General features: G+C 46.3%; 1 protein-coding gene across 6 annotated transcripts in view; it reads right to left on the reverse strand.

Annotated features, from left to right (window-relative positions):
• The window catches only part of EXOC2 (exocyst complex component 2), a 153,878-nt gene that overhangs the window by 8,921 nt on the left and 126,217 nt on the right, over positions 1-18,740 (reverse strand). For all 6 annotated transcript variants that reach the window (XM_060111138.1, XM_060111136.1, XM_060111137.1 and 3 more), the window contains 2 exons: positions 3,382-3,437; positions 1,289-1,411 (listed from right to left, as the gene is read on the reverse strand). In XM_060111138.1, the coding sequence (XP_059967121.1) occupies positions 1,289-1,411; positions 3,382-3,437 (179 nt within the window). The remainder of the gene's footprint in view (positions 1-1,288; positions 1,412-3,381; positions 3,438-18,740) is intronic.

Raw genomic sequence — 18,740 nt, forward strand, 5'->3', positions numbered from 1 at the left:
CTGCTTTAAATCCTTGTCTGATTTCTAACAACTGGGTCACCTCAGGGCTGGTCACAGTTGATTGTCTTTTCTACTGAGAAAGGGTCATGTTTTCCTGTTTTGTTTTGCTTGTGCATTTCAACTAAATTTGGATTGTATCCTGGACATTGTGAATGTTATCTTGAGAAGACCCTGGGTTCTATAATATGCTTCTGAAGAGCTGATTTTTGTTTATTTTAACAAGCAATAAATGTATCTGGACTCAAAGTGAAAACTCTCGGCTCTGGGGCAGCTTTTCGGTGCTCACTTTGGTTCTTGCCTTACGTGGACTGGAGTGGAGTTTGACCAGGCATGTGGTTTAGGGGCCAACTAGAGACACAGGCAGTGTATACACAGAACTTACGACTCCTGCTTTCTGCTCCCTGGGATACCTCCCTTGCTTTCCTGTAGTTGTGGCTGCCCCGAAGCCTATTCTTCTAAACTGAAAGACAACAGGTTTTGTGTAGTTTTAGTTTCCCCTGGGCCTGCATTCAGCCCAAAATCCATAAAAAGTGAGGAATTCACCCAAGTGCCATTTCTTCCAGAATCAGCCACTCATGTTCACTCTCTAGAGTCTTCAGGTTTTTGTTTTTACATTTTTTATTTTTATGTATTATTCAGGATTAGAGTTGTTATCTGTAGGGTGTTGGCCTGATAGGAGGTCCTCAGCCATTACTAGAAGCAAAACTTCTGGTACTTTAAGAAGACACCCTCACAATGCCCTTGGGCATGAGGGCCTACAAAGGGGCTCACGCCCCCATAGGCCTGCACACCCTGGTTCCTACCGATCTGGCTATAGGCAAACCAAGGCTCACCTGACTTACAGAAGTTACCTTTGCTATTGTAATTACGTAATTTAAGTAAATACAACATAAACCAATGGAATATGAGTAGAAAAAAACAGTTATTTGTTGTTTCTATGCAAACTGCATCGAATGCTTTGGAAAGACTATTTACAAGGAAGTTTCTAAAAATTTCCTGTTAAATTGAACATGGTGAAGACAACAGTAAAACAGAAAAAAATCACAGAACTTCAGAAGGGATCTGCATTCAGACAGTTTCACAAGAGTCACTGTACTCTAAAGGGACAGGAACTCTGGAACTGTCGACATCATGGATATGGCTCACACAGGAGACCATGTAGCTCTCCAACCAGCAGATCCACAGAAAAACACGAAGCCTGTCTGGACCTCCTGAGACTGATGACTGAAAACACATCTCTATGTTTTCAAACAACTAAGTTAAACACAGAACTGAGTGGCTGTGGTACCTGCAATGCTCCGTTTTTGCTGAAGGATGAGACACACTGCATCAGCCTACTCAGCTCTTCAGAAACTGCTTCCACCACCCTGGACAGCACCCGAGGCACCAGGTCTTTGGAAATAGTGAACACCTGACAGAAGGTTGAAAATAAGAAGAAATGATGCATTATGAGGACTTTCCTTGACCAGAACTTGTTAAAAACAAAGGGATGCACGTAGCAAAACAATCCCCAGGTCTCCTAAGCTGTATTTCTGCAGGATCAGAATTAACGAAGGAAAGGCAGACATGGGCTTGCACACAAGCTGTATTCACTGATTCGTGACAAAAAAACATGCCTCTTAAAAAATATTGGCAAATGTAGTTTTGAAAGGTATTGTTGATGGTGACAAACTGAAATAGTTTTAAAGATTTCTTCCTCCTCTACCCTTTTCACAAGAAGAAATACGATTTCTAAAGAGGAAATTATAGAAATAAAAACATACTGGGTCAGACTCTCCTTGGGTGAAAACAAATGCTACTTCATACTGGATACATTATTCTGTATTGGCCAACAGAGTTCCCGATTTTACTCTTTGCTGAATTAAATATATATTTCCTTTCATTTGACAAAAACATTGTTTTCAAGCTTTGAATTTTGATATTTTCAAACTAACAGTTTGGACATTTGGACATTTGGTGAAACATATTACTATCCTGATTTGTAAGTTAGACTAAATCGTATTCTCTTTTTAGCTTTTCCTTTTTTCAGATTCAATCACTAGTATTAAACCTTTGGGTCAACCTAAACATAACCTGAGTACTGAAGAAAATTTGGGGCAAGATCACGTGGGAATAGTAAGTAGTAAATGTTAAGTACAAAATTCTGCTTTCAGCCACTGGGATATATTAAAAAGGGCCTTGAAAAGCCTAATACAAACAACGTCATGGTCATCGACCGACAGTGGATGTTAATCAAAGCTGCCTCAGCGGGAATCACCATCATCACTAAAATGCCCACATGTTCTGCAGCTCCTCTGATTACCACCTGCCCACCTACGACGGAAATGTCTCCACTGCCTGATGATTTAATGTTGCACTCTAACTTTATCGGAAGCTAACCTAACAAAACAGCACTTTTATATGTCTTTGATAAAAGCAGGGTTGAAAGTATATCACTCATCATAAAAAGATGTACATGGTAAATTCCTGCCTGAATCAACTCACATAAAAACTTTACTTTATGGAGAAACGTGTATGCTCTGCCTCACTAGGAAATGAAAATTACAAGGCACCCCGCTCCGCTGTCTGCTCTGGCTGCTTCAGACTCAGAGCCAGGTGGAGGCTGCAATCTGTGTCCTTTGCTCGCTCTTCTGTTTCAGCCTTAATGATCCCTATTTCTCCAGTTCACCTTGGTAACCCAGGCAGCACGTGTGCATGTGGAGGGTGACGTAAACCTGACACCCTCCGATGCACCTGCACCAGACGCAGACACTCAGAAGGTTCTCGAGCAGCGGTCAGCTGCGCCTGAAATCTTTTACTGAGAACTTCTTTGCTGGGCCCATTTCATCTGGTGGACAACAGTTCACTGGCCGCAGCCAACCTGAAAGTCCACGACTGCGGAATTACAAAGGCAGTCACAGCAGGGACAACGGTGGGACACTAAGCAGAAAGTGCCATGGGAGGGCAGGCTGGGTGTGACCAGCAGCACCAACGTCCAGGGGCACCTTTGTGAGACGCTGAGGGGAGGCCACCACCTAACTTCTTTCCAACATGCCCCACAGCTGTGAGAGTAAGATGTCAGCACTTATTTGTACACTAGTTAAAAACAGGGCAAGGAATTTTCCAAGTTAGGGAAAAACATCCTTTCAATCTCTCTTCTCTTTACCTTTCAAATATTCATGAGTTTAGTTTTAATTATGAGAAAAAAACATACCCAATTTCAGAAAAAGACTCTCTCACAGTTAAAACACACACGTGCGTGCGCTGAAACGAGGGGTGTATTTTATTTACACCAAAAATACATTTTGAAGGGAAAAAGACCAACATAAAACCCATCGAACTGGCCTCCTCTTCTCTTCTCCAGTTACCCACGTCCCTTAGGAACAGCTAAGGACGGCTCACCTCTGCATGCACAGCAATTATATTCACCAATGCTTCTTTTAAGTAGTTTCTGACACCTGAAATCAGATGGGGGAGGGAAAGGCATTTAGTGGAGACCCGAGTGTGGGCGCTGCTGTGGCTGCACCTGCCCCACACCTTCAGTACGGGGCCAGGGCGCCTGCGAGCCAACTGGCCCGAGGGCTATGCTCAGTCAAGTTATTTTTTAAGAAGGTTAAGTTAATTAGGAGTTTTCTTTCATTGTTTTTCCATTTCTGTCATTGTTCTGTTCTCTGTAATTACTGATCAGTCTGCTTCAAAAGTGAAATTTAAAACTGCCCTTCAGTTTCTTCGTACACGTATTCTTCATATGTACACACGCACACACACACACACACACACACCCCAGACAAAAACCAGAGGACAGAGGAGCATATTTACCAAGGCTTATGAAACATATGCTAAACATCTACTACAGCACCTTACTTCCAAATAAAAGTCGAATTATTATGCAGAATGACTATTTTGATCTTAAAAAAATTAGTTCTGAGTGAAACTTCTGAAAAAGACACACTCCAACCTGATTCTGTAAAGCAAGTTAGAGACTGGACAAACCCACGACTTCAGGATGGCACGGCTGCCCTCCAGGGCAGGCGCACACGGGAGGGCAGAGCGCCGTCTGCAGGCAGTGGGCGTGGGGCCAGTCCAGCTTCCTCTCTACAAGCAATGACCTGAGGCAGGAAGACAGGGACCCAGCTTCGCCTTCTATTGACAAGAGTGTGAGAACGCACCCGTGTGGGGCTGCCGTGAGGGGGTCCTGGTGTTCACAGGTCTCCTTAAGAGCTTCTTTGCTATTTTGCAAGAAAAAAAAAAATAAAAACAAAATGCTGCTTTATTGTAACTCCAAAACAATGGCTTTCACTTGGAGTGGAATTAATCTCTCAGGATTCCTTCTAGAATTGCACAAACTGACAATTCCTTCTCTACAAAACAGAAAATTCTACTGTATTGCAAAATCATGATGATGTTGAGGAGGATCTTTTCCAATGTCATCCAAGCTACTGATTATTTAGGGAAGTTGAACTGCAATCACCTTGTTGACCTGGCATTTGCAGATTCTCAATACACAGCCAGCTTCTGGTTCTGCCATGTACCCTGGTGTGTAAGGAGGCACACGGCTTTTCTTCTGAGGAGCCAACCTCATAAATATTTCTTGGGGATATGGAGGTGCAGATGTTTTTAACTCTATTTTGCTGACGGAGTAACTGAGAAAACTGGTTGAAGAATAATTAAATACAATCCAGAAATAGGTCGATTCTTCCTGAGAGAAAGGACAGCTGCAGAGTAACAAGTCTTCATATCAGCGAAGGCAGAACATGTGACTTGTGCTGACGACCAGGAAAGCTTTCTGCCCACAAGAGGAGGGCTGTCCCCCAGGGCCCCAGGCTGGGCGTGAGGCAGGCCACAAGCACGGGGCCCACAGGCCTCAGCCGCTGTGCTCGGGTCAACTCCGTGACCACTGGACTCAGGTCTCGAGTCTTTAAACTGCAACCGTGTGGAGGGCTGGCTTACGCACGTACAGAGAGAAAATGCAGTTACTGGAAGTTCGGCCCGACACTGGGCCAGTGAGGGTGTAAGCCAGAGGAGGGGCTCCCACGGCCTCTGTCTCCATGAAACCGGGGTCCTGTCAGTGCTGCTGGGACTAGCACCAGGAGTTGGGCCCAGCCACGTGCCTGGAACATGAGGGCAGCTGTGAGCTCCTCAGGTTCTTCAAGGGAACAGAGACGAGTGGGGCCAGAGAGCTGCCTGAGAAGCAGAAAATTGGACTTAGGACGAAGCAAGCTGAGGTTACGTGTGGGTGACCGCTCGCCCTGAGCCCGATGCCCACGCTGCCCCAGAGAAGGCGGCTCCTGGCAAGAGCACGGGTCTAGGCGCGGCCATTAAGCCCCCCCAGGAAGAGGTAAATCTAACTCACTAATCCAACTCCAAACACACAGCTGTGGAGGTAAGAATAAGAGCACAGGTGCTTCTAAGCATCAGGACTATGTGTGCGTTGATAGAAAATTTGAAAAAGCAATCGAGCTTCCCGTTTTATGTGGCTACAGGGTAACACGCTGGGAGGAGCATAGCACCTCAGCCTTGCACAAGTAAGAACACTTGATCTTTCCTGGAGACTTCCTTTGATGAATAGAAAGAATGAAATAATTACCCTCCTCCCAAACAACTGTTTCAAGGGGTAACACTGAAGGGCCTTCCCTGGTGGCGCAGTGGGTAAGACTCTGTGCTCCCAATGCAGGGGTCCCACGTTCGATCCCTGGTCAGGGAACTAGATCCCACATGCATGCCACAAATAAGGAACCTGCAAGCCGCAACGAAGGAGCCCACCTGCCACAACTAAGACCCGGTACAACTAAATAAATATTAGAAAAAATAAAAGGGGGTAACGTTGGAAACAGAGAAGGGAAGAAGGGAAAAGCTGTGGTCCTGGCATGAGAGGACATACAGCTGCTCCTGGACCATCACACGTCACATCAGGAGTGGGGGCAGGGGGCCCACAGTCCCGTCAAGAGGGGAGCAGGGGGCCCACAGTCCCATGAGGAGGGGGCAGGGGGCAGCGGCAGGTCTGAAAGAGCAGGCGGCCCCAGGGAGCTCGCGAGACATGATCACAAACTCCGGAGCAACACACGTGCTGGTGTGGTAACAATAAAAACGTAAAAATACGAAAATCAATCATTGACAGCCTCCCTCCAAACAGCTAACCACTGTGCTGAAACTGGTTAGCGCTAAGGGAATGGATTCATTCACCCAGCGTGAATCTGCTGGTTCGACTACATTCCGGACACACGTCGGAGGTGCTTGGGCACTGGGTCCTCCAGGCAGAATGTGCGTAAATCCCCAAAGTGCTAGTTCCCGAGTTTCACCCCAAGGTGCTGGGTGCTCATATTTGTGTCCAAGGGGCAGGGAGAAGTAGTGCCAGGTGCCCATGTGGAAGAGTTGTGTGTTGTAAAAACGATCGCTGTTCTCCGACGGACGCTAACCTGTGAACCATTTCCTTGCTGTCCCTGTTCTGTGATCTTCCTGAAAGGTGAGGGGTGGTGTGCGGGGGTGGGGAGGTGGAGGCAACCAGGGGCACTGGGCTGGGGCCTAGATGCCTCGTGTCCAGGGACTGAGGTCTGAAGGCCACAAGCGTGCAACAGATGAGACCACTGAGGTCTTCTGAGGTCGGAATCTCAATTCCTCCCTCTAAGGAGAGACACAAGGCCAGTGTCACCCTGCTTGTGGCCCTGCTCCCCAGCCCCTGCCCTGAACCTCACAGGGCCCACACTGACACTTTCGGGTGTGTTTCTAAAGCCTGAATGCAGATTTGCCCCTTGGGTCTAACTGCCTGTTGAGTTTCCTGCTTTAAAATGTTGCTCCAAATCCAACTGTAGGAGGATGTAGGCTCTTTCAAACCTGAAGCACAAGAGGCCTGGCACAGTGGAGGCACCAGAGGGTACCCCCCGGCCCGGGGGAAGCTCCGAGAAGAGCTGCAGGCACGTTTTGTCATCCGCGTGGCTGAGGCCTCAGAGGGCAGGCGGGGAAGCTGGGGGTGCGTCCGCAGGGACTGTGGTCAGACGCCCGGAGTGGGATCAGGAGTGGATTTTGGTTACAATTTTCAAAGGGTCCACGACACTGACAAAGGGACCATGCTTAGTGAACTTCAGTGATACATGCTCTCTCTCCACTGCATTTATCTGTATGCTTTTAATATTATGAACATTAATGGTTAATGATGACTTTCAAGTTCATCAAGGTGACAGAAGGGACACTCAGTGTAAAGTCAGAAGACTCAGGGTCTAAGTTCTGGCTCACCTACATACAAATGATGCGGCCATAAGACAAAAATCAGTTCACCCTCTAGACAACTGCCTACTTTGCACAAGGTAGAGATGACAACATCTGCTTTGCTAACAAAGCTGTTATGAAAATGTGATATGTGTTTATTCCCTTATTCTTCAAACATGTGCTGGGCACGGCCAGTGGGGTGCGCCCCCGTGAGCCAAACAGGCGAGACCGTCCCTCCCCACCGAAGAGCACGCACACACCCTGGGGTCAGGACTCCAGAGAAGCCCACCTATTTCAGGTGCCGTTTCTTAAGACATAAATAAAAAGTCAGCTAGAAGCCATAACCACTAGAAAATATACACTGATTTCTCTTTCTGAAACACACAGTGCAGAATCTGGACAATGCATCCGGTCTCGCCTTGAAGAAAACAAAGACAGTCTTTCTGAAACAATTTTTCAGGATCCATTTGAAAAATACAACTTGAATAAAGAAGGTATAGCAGGACAGAATATTGCTGAGGCTAAATACGTTTTCCTAGCTACATCCTAAAGCAAAAAGCTTGCTCCAGGGGGCTTCCCTGGTGGCGCAGTGGTTGAGAGTCCGCCTGCCGATGGAGGGGACACGGGTTCGTGCCCTGGTCCAGGAGGATCCCACATGCCGCGGAGCGGCTGGGCCCGTGAGCCATGGCCGCTGGGCCTGCACGTCCGGAGCCTGTGCTCTGCAGCTGGAGAGGCCACAACAGGGAGAGGCCCGCGTACCGCAAAAAAAAAAAAAAAAAAAAAAAAGCTTGCTCCAAATGACAGAGCATTCAACACTCACTCAACGCTCACTGTGCCAGATACCTAGGAAGACGCTCGGCTTATCAGAACGTATGAACACTCGGCAGATGTGCTGGCTTCAGCTTCGGCTTCAACAGCAGCGGGTCGTAAGTGCTGACCTGACGGGACTAGCTGGCAACGTGAGCATGTGCACAGGAAGAATAAAGCAAACGGACGAGAGCTACTTTACTGTGATGCAGTAGTTAAGTGTTTGTAGAAAGGTTCCTCCCCCACAGCTTCCATGTTATAGACACAGAATGAGAGCAGCTTCTAAGTATTTACAATATTATCTCCTCGATGCTCTGAACGTGAAATTAGAATGTGTCATGATATTTGACCAAAAAAGTGCCCCCAACCACGCAGCATCAGTCCAGGCCGTCACTGAGCAGTTCACCCAGTGGCCCAGGTGGGAACTCTCCACGGAGAAGGCAGAGCCCAGCCCTTCTGGGCAAGAGCCTCTGGGCCCCTCGCAGGGTGGGCTTCTCGTAAGGGGGCCTGGACCTCAGAACATCTTTGCCAACTATGGTCTTGTTTTTCATAAAACAAAGTGGAAAAGAAGTCTCTTTTCTTGCTCTATTTGTCAGTTACTTGTTTTAATCAAATAGGGAGGACACTTAATTTTGGAATAACTAGTAAAATTTTTATTGAGTGCCTATTACTATTACATGCCAGACTCTATTCCATGTGCTGGGGACACGGAGTGACCTCAAGAACAAACCCACAAAAAACAAAGGGCCCCTCCTCACAGGGCTTACACACCACTGGGGACACAGCCAGATTGGAAAACATGGCCACCTTCCACAGGAGAGAGCCTCACTTCATCTCTGAAACAGCCCCCAAGAAAGCAAGTGCCTGAAACAAAACTGTTTGGCAGCAATAAGACAGAGCGCTTCTGTTTGATGAGAACCCTCCGCACTGCGTGTGGAGAAATGCTCCCAGACAGGTGGAAAGGAAGCAGCGCTCCTATGTGCCAATCCCAGCTGCAGCCTGCAACAGGTGATGCACACAGGGGCATGCAATGACGTGGATTTAAACCCTGGCTGGAAAACCAGTTAATTCACTGAAACTTCAGGTTTTCCTTGAAGTATGGGAAAATGCTCATTCAATTAAAAAGTGTTACACAGGCAGATTTGAGTCTTCTTATAAGTGTGGCAAACTGCTAGGCAGACCCCTCTAGAGAACGTCCACATTAAAGAACAGAACAGTGGGGCCTCCCTGGTGGCGCAAGTGGTTGAGAGTCCGCCTGCCGATGCAGGGGATACGGGTTCGTGCCCCGGTCTGGGAGGATCCCATGTGCCGCGGAGCGGCTGGGCCCGTGAGCCGTGGCCGCTGGGCCTGCGCGTCCGGAGCCTGCGCGTCCGGAGCCTGTGCTCCGCAACGGGGGAGGCCACAACAGTGAGAGGCCCGCATACCGCAAAAAAAAAAAAAAAAAAAAAAAAAAAGAACAGAACAGTGAACAATTTTGAATTGATCAAGCCTACATTCTTAATTTAATTTGAAAAAATTAATTGCTCATTGTAAGGAATTAAGATACAGAAATGTAAGTTTCCTAATAACATACAAGTCCAATAAGCTTTCCCTTTATCCTTCTCCCTAGTTTGGTGTGTATTCTTCCAGATGTTTTCCAACGAATATAAATTTTTTCCATAAAAAATGAGATTACAGTACACATTCTTTTCTTGAAACTTGCTTGCTTCCTTCCATGATGCACCACACACACTCTTCCATGCCAGTGTGCACACACTGACCTTATAGTTTTCAATGGCTGCCTGGTATTTATTCTACAGCACAGATCTGCCATAAGGTATTTATCTTCTTATTTATTCTGATTTATTTGTTTTATTCTTCACTTTATTTATTCATAACTTACTCTCCTACTACTCGACAGTCCTGCTGCCTTTCAGTATCGACCGTCATAAATAACGACACAACCACATCAGACCTTGTATTCTCGTAGAATAACTGACTTAAGACACCTTGTTAGAAGTGGAACTGCTGAGTCAAAGGCTTTGGGTTTTGACTGGTTCCGCCAACCTGTCATTGAAAAGGCTATTCAAGATTAAACCCCTGCTTCTTCATGCCTTTTTACTTTCTTAACTTGGATTCTCTAATTACTGTAATTAATAATAACCATAACACATGCTCCTCAACTATGATGATGACAAAACTTTCCATTAAAACACTAGAAGAAAAATACAAGCGAAATGCAAAGGTCAAAGGAAATTTACTGTGTTGCACAAGACTTATACTCAATCTGACTGTATAAAGAGTATCTGAGAAAGAGCTGGACAGAAAGACAGTGCGTGTACAGAAAACACGGGTACCCCCCTGACCTGTACCAGGAACACAAGCTTTCCTCTGAAGCATTTCCTGTCACATCCGCCAAACACAGACTGGTCTCAAGGTGCCCCGCCTCCTGTTGTTTTGAAACACGATACTCAGTCAGTAATAAAAGCAATCTAACTCTGGAAACTCTGGAGATACTACCTACTTTATAAACCACATTTCCTGTTTTTAACCCTTATGCCCTAAATCAGTTACCAGTCCTAGTCTACAGATAAAAATAGATTGAAAAATACTATAAATATCCCACAGTGTACTTTTTTTTTGGTCAAACTGAAACACTACGTGAAAGAACTTTGGGGTATTTTTTTTTCAAGCAAATTATCTATTCAATTACAGTGTGAAGATACATTATTGAAATTACTACCTATTAAAAAAAAAGGCAAGCAGAACGGTATCAATACTGTTGGACAGATTAAAAAGGCCTGAACATTCTGCAACAAAATCAGCTTTTGTTGGAACAGAGAATGGGCTTTTAGGTCCAAGTCTTTATGTTTTAGTTTGCGCTTTCTTAAATTAATGACCTTTTCTAAATTGATAAATGTCTTCTGAAATATAGAGGATTTTTAAATGAATACCTGGGGTGGAAAGGACACCCTTCACGTGTAGTATATGAACGAATGACATGACCTCTACAGTTTTCTGTTTTCTTTCTCAGAATCCTTTTTTTTTTTTGCTTTAATTAATATATCTCCTAGCTTTTAAATATGAATAAGAAAACTTTTCCCTATGAAGACAAAACAAAATATCACCAGCAGTGAAAATAACAGTAAAATTATTTCATGGCTTATTTTTTCCATTTGTAAGAAAGGATTTATATTCGTAAGAGTTTAGCCTTCATAAACTTCAGAGACAAGGAGCTTTGAAGAGTCCAGTATGGGTAAGGGAATCACAACCTCTCCCACTTCAAAGTTAAAGTCTGATGTGTAAAACTACATGAATTATGTAGTCTATGAATTATACTAACCTAAAATATTACAGAACACTTTACACATTTAGCATGAAATACCAGTTTCAACATTGATACACTGAATTTTAGACTTAAAGATATAAAAATTTGATTTAACGTTAACAAATCAAATTCCTTTGTTTCAATTTCTTTTGGCAGAGAAAAATTGTTTTCATTAGAAGGCAACTTCAGTTAGAAAAGTGAAAGTGACAAGAAAGTAGAACTCATTCTACGTATGCAAATGTGTTTCCCACTGTGAGGTGTTACAGTTGTATATAATACTTCATAAAGGTCTGTAGTACTGACAGCTTCAAATTTCAAAATCTCTAGGAGTATTTTTTTTTCCCCAAGAATGACTTCAATGGAATCAAACTTAATAAATGCTTATGAGAGAAGCCAGGCCAAAGAACGTGGCTCTGGAGCCTGACAGCTTGGTTCAGGACTGCGGCCCCACTACTTAGCCCGTGGCCGTGGATGGACACGCGTGGCCGCTGCAGGTGGCTTGGCCCCCAGCAGCCCCGCCGCTGGCGCTGGAGCCATCAAGGCGGAGCAGAGCAGAGTCCCGGTCTCAGCACCGGGCTCCACCCACCGTGTGAGAAGTGAAATCCAAGTAGGGCAAGTCTCTGCCACTGAACCAAAGAAAAGACCTTGGAGTCAAAGACAGTGGAGCTGGAATAAAGGGGAAGGCAGAAAAAACAGGAAAGCCAAGACTTCACTTGGATTTTAGTCTTCATTGACACAATAATGGGTCTTTTAAGTCAGCATTTGGAGAAGCCTAATTGTGAGGGAGGGACGCACAGGCCTGGCCCGCACCTACGGAACGATGGAGACCCAGCAGGGGGGGCAGCAGGTGGAGGCCAGAGACGTCAGTTTGCACCCCTGGGCGAGCCCGGCTCCCAGACTCCCGCAGGGATGCCTGCAAAGCCACAGGGGGCTCCCTTCATGGACAGGATGTTGTTTCTCTGACTCTAGAGCAAAACCTTCACTCCAACATCTCAGATCCACATCATTTTTTCTCTTGAAAACTTTACTGACAATTACTCAGCTGCTCTTCCATCTTCACTGCCAAAGCTGCTGTTACCACTCTACTGAATTTGCTGCTTAGGGCCCGGTAGCAGGTTTGTGCAGATTCCTCATCCCAAAACGAATGCAACCCTTTACCCTTCCCAGTACCTTCATCATTCAGGACTTTAAACCTCACGAGTCTGCCATGCTTTGAGATGACCCCGAATCAGCCACTGCCGGTCCAGGGAAAGGCAGGCCGGACATGCCCTGGCCTCCTGCCAGCCTCTGCCCGTCTCTGCAGCTGGGGAGCCCGGGAGGCTGGGGTCGGTGGGCCGCGCTCGGGAGAGAGGAAGATGCACCTCAGACAAAGGAAGGCGGAAAGCACTTTCTAATCCAACTATTTACAAAAGGTAGGACATACAAAGTTACACGGTACTGTCGCCCCTCTGGTCTGACCCATTTCCTCACCGCCCGCACCTCTCCAGTCAGAAGACAAAGTTAGACTCTGGAGACAGAACTGGGCTGAAGACACAGCTGTACTGCTCTGAACAAGCCACAGACTTTTCTTACTCTCCAAGTTTAAAAAGTCTGCCCAATAGGGAACATAGTGTCTTACGCCAATGGGGTTGTGGGGAGGGGGTTCACTCAGGCATCTCCGCTCTCGGAGGCCCCCCTCAGCACAGGGCAGGGAGAGCAGGAACCACGCGGCACGCCTGTCCCCCGCGGGCAGTGCAGGACCACCCCTCCCGCTGAGGAAAAGGGGACTCTGACGAACAGTCCATCACAGTCAATTTTTTTAAGCTTTACATTTAACCACACAAAAAGCATTTCTGAATTGAAATCAACGATTTAAAGGTCTGAGTCTGAGCTGGCTTTCAGAGCTGAGAAAGTACAAAGCGCCGCACAAAGATGTGAGTTTGGAAGAGGTATCAAGTGGCCATACTTGCTAATCGTGACGTTCTGCTGTCGAGGTTTTTAAGTCTGCAAACGGGAGTTTTCTCCTCTTTTCAAAGTAAGTAGAACTCACACGTAGGGAAGCATGTAACTCCTGTGTACAACGTGATGCTGCGCATGCTCCGCACACACAGGTAACCAGCATCCCGAGGGAGATGCAGCAGGCCCTCCTGCGCCCCGCCCGTCGCACCCATCCCCGGCAGCTCGCCACTACCTGACCTCCACCTCCCCTGGGCAAGGTGCTGGCTTTCACACAGGCAGAGGGATGAACTTCCACAGGAGGAGCACAGTTTGCGGCTCCCCTCAAGGTTACGGCCTGGTTTCGTGTGGGAGGGTCTCCCTGCCACACAGACCTTGACTGGACAAGCACATCACGCTCACGCACCCACCCCACTGCTGGCGGGCGGGCGGGCTCTGGAGCCGCTTCCAGCCTTCGGCTACCTCAGGCAGAGCTGCACTAGAGGCTGCTAGGCTGCTGTCTGCAGAAACACCCACCCCGGCGCCCTGGGGTGGGGCTGGGTCCCTGCCAAGGTGCTTGGTTGCCCCTGTGGCTCCGCCAGTCTTCTCGCGTGGAGAGGAGAGCAGGGCCCTGAGCGTCACCACACACCCCGCTGTCCACAGCAGTTTAAGTGCCACCTTGCTGGGCGGTGGCCCTCGTATCCTAAAGCAGCACGTGCTCTAGTTTAAAGAAAGGGCTTCCACGCCTATTTTCCTTAGCATAAGATGAAAAAGCCACAGCACAAAGGAAAAAAAGAGAGAAAAGTCCAAGAATATACACCATTTTTTCTTTTCATTAATACAACCCGACCGTGCAGCGCAGGCATGTTCATTCCTTTGACTTCCATCACATCTAAAGTCTCTGAAGGTGTCTTTGTGATTTCATAAGGTCTATCATCACACTCCTTCAGTATGCAAACCTGCTCAGACTGACACGCATTCCACGTGTAATCCTGAAGTTCTTATTACCGTAATCAGAGGCTGTCACACCATTTGCAATCAGAAATGACAGCAACTGCAAAAATGAAAAATGAGTTTTCAAATACATCCTGTTCACGAATTTCCCTTGGTTGTCACTCAAACAGTTTATCAGTAGGAGATATTAACAGAAAATTGAAGTAAACTGATCCCAAAGAAAACTCACATCCCAAGTGAACTTCCTGAACAATGTGAAGATTTTATTTGCGTCACCTTTCATTTGCTCCTAGGGACAGGAACTGCTTTGCTGATGTCTTCCTCCCGTCACCTAACACCTAGCCTCAAACCGTCCCACTGTTGGCCTGTTTACCTGGTGGAGAGATGGGGGGTTTGCCCGATTAATCCCCTCACTGATAAACGAGACAGAGAGACAAGTCCCAGTTTTGTCAACCAAGAGTCCTCGGCTTTAGGGGAGGGAAGCAGGTCTCTGAGCCCCTCCAGGCCTGTGGGTCTCCTTTCTACTGTGGACTCCCAGGAAACTTTTGAGATGTTATTGTTTTAAAAACACACACAAGTTTCCCACCGGAATGTGCAGAATAAACAGCCATCAAAATGGCTGATTGTTAAGCTGCACTCCAAGTGGTTACGGGCGGTCGGCCTCTGCTGCTTGTTACTAAGGGAAGATGGTTACGGACGTTTTTGCCTGGTGTTGGGAGAGACACAGACAGAGACGGCATTTCTAGCCCTGGTTGGACAGGCTAGAGGAAGTGAGGCGTCCCGAGGCTGCTCTATGGTTTAGTTTTCTCACCGAGCCCAAAAGGTGTGCATCCTCCTCTCTTGGACGAGAGCAAGCTTGCCAGGTTCTGGGTGCGCGGTACGGTCAGGCCGTGATGCTCCCCGGGCGCACAGGACCTGGGCCAGGCCGTGAGGGTCAGTCTGGTGGAGGAGTCCCTTAGATTCTGTTAACCACTGACTAATACATCAAAGCACTTTTGTGTTAAGAAGTCGAAATACAACATTTGGAATCATATGAACCTCCGCTTTCCATTGTGATAAATGATGTTTTAAGTAACTGGGAAAGTGAACACTTGCCACCATTTTCAGGTTAAAGCAACGATTTGGAGTTGTCTGCTCGCTATGCTACCAATGCACCCCATCCATCCGAACACGGAGACACTACAGCACTCCACTAAAACCCGCAGCCAACGCCGAGAGCGGAGGCGTTGAAGTTCATCAGCGTCCTGCAGCCACCTTCCTTATCAGAACTAGGGGAGTATGAGCCATGGCTTTGGTTCTGTGGAGATTAACGTAGCTACAACATCTAGGCTAAACTCACGAAAATGACGGCCCAATGCCCTGTCGGTCGAGCTCTCAGTGCCCCCAGCGTGGTGCCGGTGTGCTCGCTGGCTGGGCTGTGGCCAAACAGAGGGGCCGGCCCAGCTGTCAGCTCCCTGTGCCCGGGCACTGGGCCTTCACTGGCTCTCATGTCATGCCCCGAGTCGGAGACCAGAACAAAGGCAGACCCTCCAGCGCCCTTTAAAACTCCTCACACAGGACTGTCTGAAGACAAATACTTGTAAGTTCAGGGTGAGCATTAACCTCCAAGGCAGCCAAGGTCACAGGGAATAAAATAGCTGGGATGAAGAAAGCAACGCCAAAATGGTAGGATACATATGAGTATCCGTTACCTTGCTGTTTCCCACAGCACACACAGCTGTGAAGTGTGTAAACGAGTTTTAGAAGAACACTCTTAGGTCATAATCAGACAAAATCAGGTGAAGTGAGGGAAAAAAATCCCTAACACTGTCCATAGGACATATACTCGTCATTATAGAATATCCATGCAGCTTTCCTAAGGCCTCACTGGCCAGAGGGGACACAGCCCGTCATGAGCCAACGGGCAGGAATGTGACGTTAAGCAACAGGCCAGCTGGTGCGACCTGAAGGGAAGCGACGGTACCACTGGGACACAGAGCCACCAGGTAATGTGGTGCCTGTCCAATCATGGACAAGCAACGGACTTTTGGGTGCGGTTTAAGAGTGAGAGGGATTACAAAAAAGCCAGGGGGCCCCTAGGAAGGACAGAGACACAATGTGGAAAGAGCAGAAGAAAGTTAAGAGAGAGGAAGTTTTTCTGTATTTCATATCATTTCATTGCCATCCAACGGCTGGTTCCACGTCTGGGAGGAGAAGGCACACACTGGGTGGGACAACTGGACCACAGAAAGCAGGGAAGACCCGGGGCCCATGGTGGGGGGCACTCCCAGCCAGAGAGGGAACAGCTTGATTATTAAAACAACAGTGACTATGACAATGAATTGAAACTCATGAAATATGCTCAAGGTATGAATTAGTGAAGATAATTAAAAAAACACCTTGTTCATCACTTTTAATAAAAAAAACCCACAAGGGAACCAACTTATTCTGAAAACTCTAAATAAAGAGAAAAATCAAACATTTATCCTGCCTTTCCTGTATGAACTGTACTTCAGAGTAACTAAAGAGTTGATGAAAATTTTTTTTTAATTTTGTGCTCCAGCTACCAATCATTAGTTTGCAATCTCTAAGGGAACAACAGATCATGGCAACAATTACCCATGGTGCTAAAACCATTAGATGACAAGTTTATGACAAAATTTTAAAGGGTGGAACAAGCTGATAACACTTGAATCCAGTTTTCAATCTTAATATCAGAAACAGGGAGACAATCAAATGAACTGCTGGTGGCAGAAAACAAAATTGAACCTGAAACTGATGAAGCTTCTTTATTAACCGCAAGTTCATAGGAAACACAAGGGACAGAGGAACATGTGAAATGACACCATGAGGAAACAATAAGAAAAATCCAGAAAGTGAGAATATCTATAGAACCACCTGATTTAGCCAACAAATAAGCTGAAGAGGGGGCGCTAGAGAAGGAAAAAAGAAAAAAACTTAAGAGACACAGCAAGTAAAAGCAACACATAGACCTTGACAGAATCCTGATCTGAGCAAACTATCTAAAATAAAGCTCTTATGAAGAATTCTGGACACTGACTGGATATTTGCTAAAATTAATGAATTATTATTTTTTTCAGATCTGATAATGGTACTGAGGTTATGTTTTTAAAGAAATCAGTCCTTATCTGATCTGTGTGTAGATGAAATGATCCTTCAACTGGAGGACGGGGCTGAAGACTGGCCCTGCAGAAGCTGCCACGAGGTCAGGAGCTGCACTTCCCTGCTCTATTGTGATAAATGCCTAGGAATGTCCAAAATAAGTTTAAACAATGGCCTTTGCAAAACAGCACGTTAGTTTACCCTGGTGCCAAACAGCTATCAGTTTAAGACACAATAAAATAAATACTTCAACAGATAAAACATGCAATGAAGAAAGTATGTAGGGCCACAGGTCCTCTCAAGGTTAATACATTTGCACACTGAATACCATCAGAGCCAACATTTAGCTTTACTGAAAAATGCTTGGCAGACAAACTGTAACCAAATGTCCGAAGCATTGTATAAACGGTTTCACAGCACTGACAATGATGCATGAAACTGCTTATAAAAAAGGAGAAAATGGCTGGGAAAAAAGTGAAGTTAAATGATGAAAGTGTGATTTAAAAAAAGATGACTGACTAGGACCATCCTCCTTTGAAAAATGTAAAATTGCTTTTCTCTCATAAATAGATGAAATACAAGTTTATTAATATCTACCTGACAGTATGTTTTAAATGAAATTAAGAAAAACAGTCCAAGGAATTGATAAAACTACTCCTTCTGAGAAGTTCGTACCAGGAAAGACTACTGACTTGGATGTCTCTCTTCAAAGGTGGAGTTCACGTGACTGGCATCTGTTTCGATCAGAAGCAGATGTGATAGTGTGCCAAAGTACCCCATGACAAGGGCGCAGGAAACCTGTCGAAGACAGGCACGAGGACAGCCATGTCACTGGGTGTTACCACCTGTGTTCCACATTCGAGAAGAGATTTCTAGAGTGTCCAACAAACGGCACCAAGAATGTGATGCTCATAAAGGCGCCCTCAGAATTCTGCACGCCTCAGTCTTCAGAATAGTTCTGGAAAGGTGAAATGACATTCAGAGGCCTTTGGTGTTAGGATTTTCTCATTTTATACATAGATACAAAATTTTATAATATTCTAATTATTTCTAAATGGGTAGTCCACATGTTATTTTTAGTAACCATTTTCTTATGTAATCAACCAAAGTTCTCTTCTTTAACATTAGCTGAATTAAGAGACAATTCAATCTGACATTCTGTTGAAAATACCTACCAGGGTAAAAACTGAACTGTAAATTAGTATTTTACTTGCTTGAGTAATTTCCGCCAAGGTGTTTCTCATTCACCAACCAACTGATGGACCAAGTCTGTCAGGGAAGGATCTCCCAGTGCTGGGCACCACCGAGGGCTGCGGGCATGGAGCGGGGGTGGCCTGGGGGCCTGGAGACAGTGGGGTGGGGCTGAAGGGGAGCGTGGGAGGGGGCGAGGCCCTGAGGGCTGGCCTCCCCCCCGCCCAGAAACCAGAGGCAGGCTGTGGGCTGCGGAGGGAAAGACGTCTTTGAGTCCCCTCCT

The sequence above is a fragment of the Mesoplodon densirostris genome, chromosome 10 (genome assembly GCF_025265405.1).
Source record: "Mesoplodon densirostris isolate mMesDen1 chromosome 10, mMesDen1 primary haplotype, whole genome shotgun sequence".
NCBI lineage: Eukaryota > Metazoa > Chordata > Mammalia > Artiodactyla > Ziphiidae > Mesoplodon > Mesoplodon densirostris.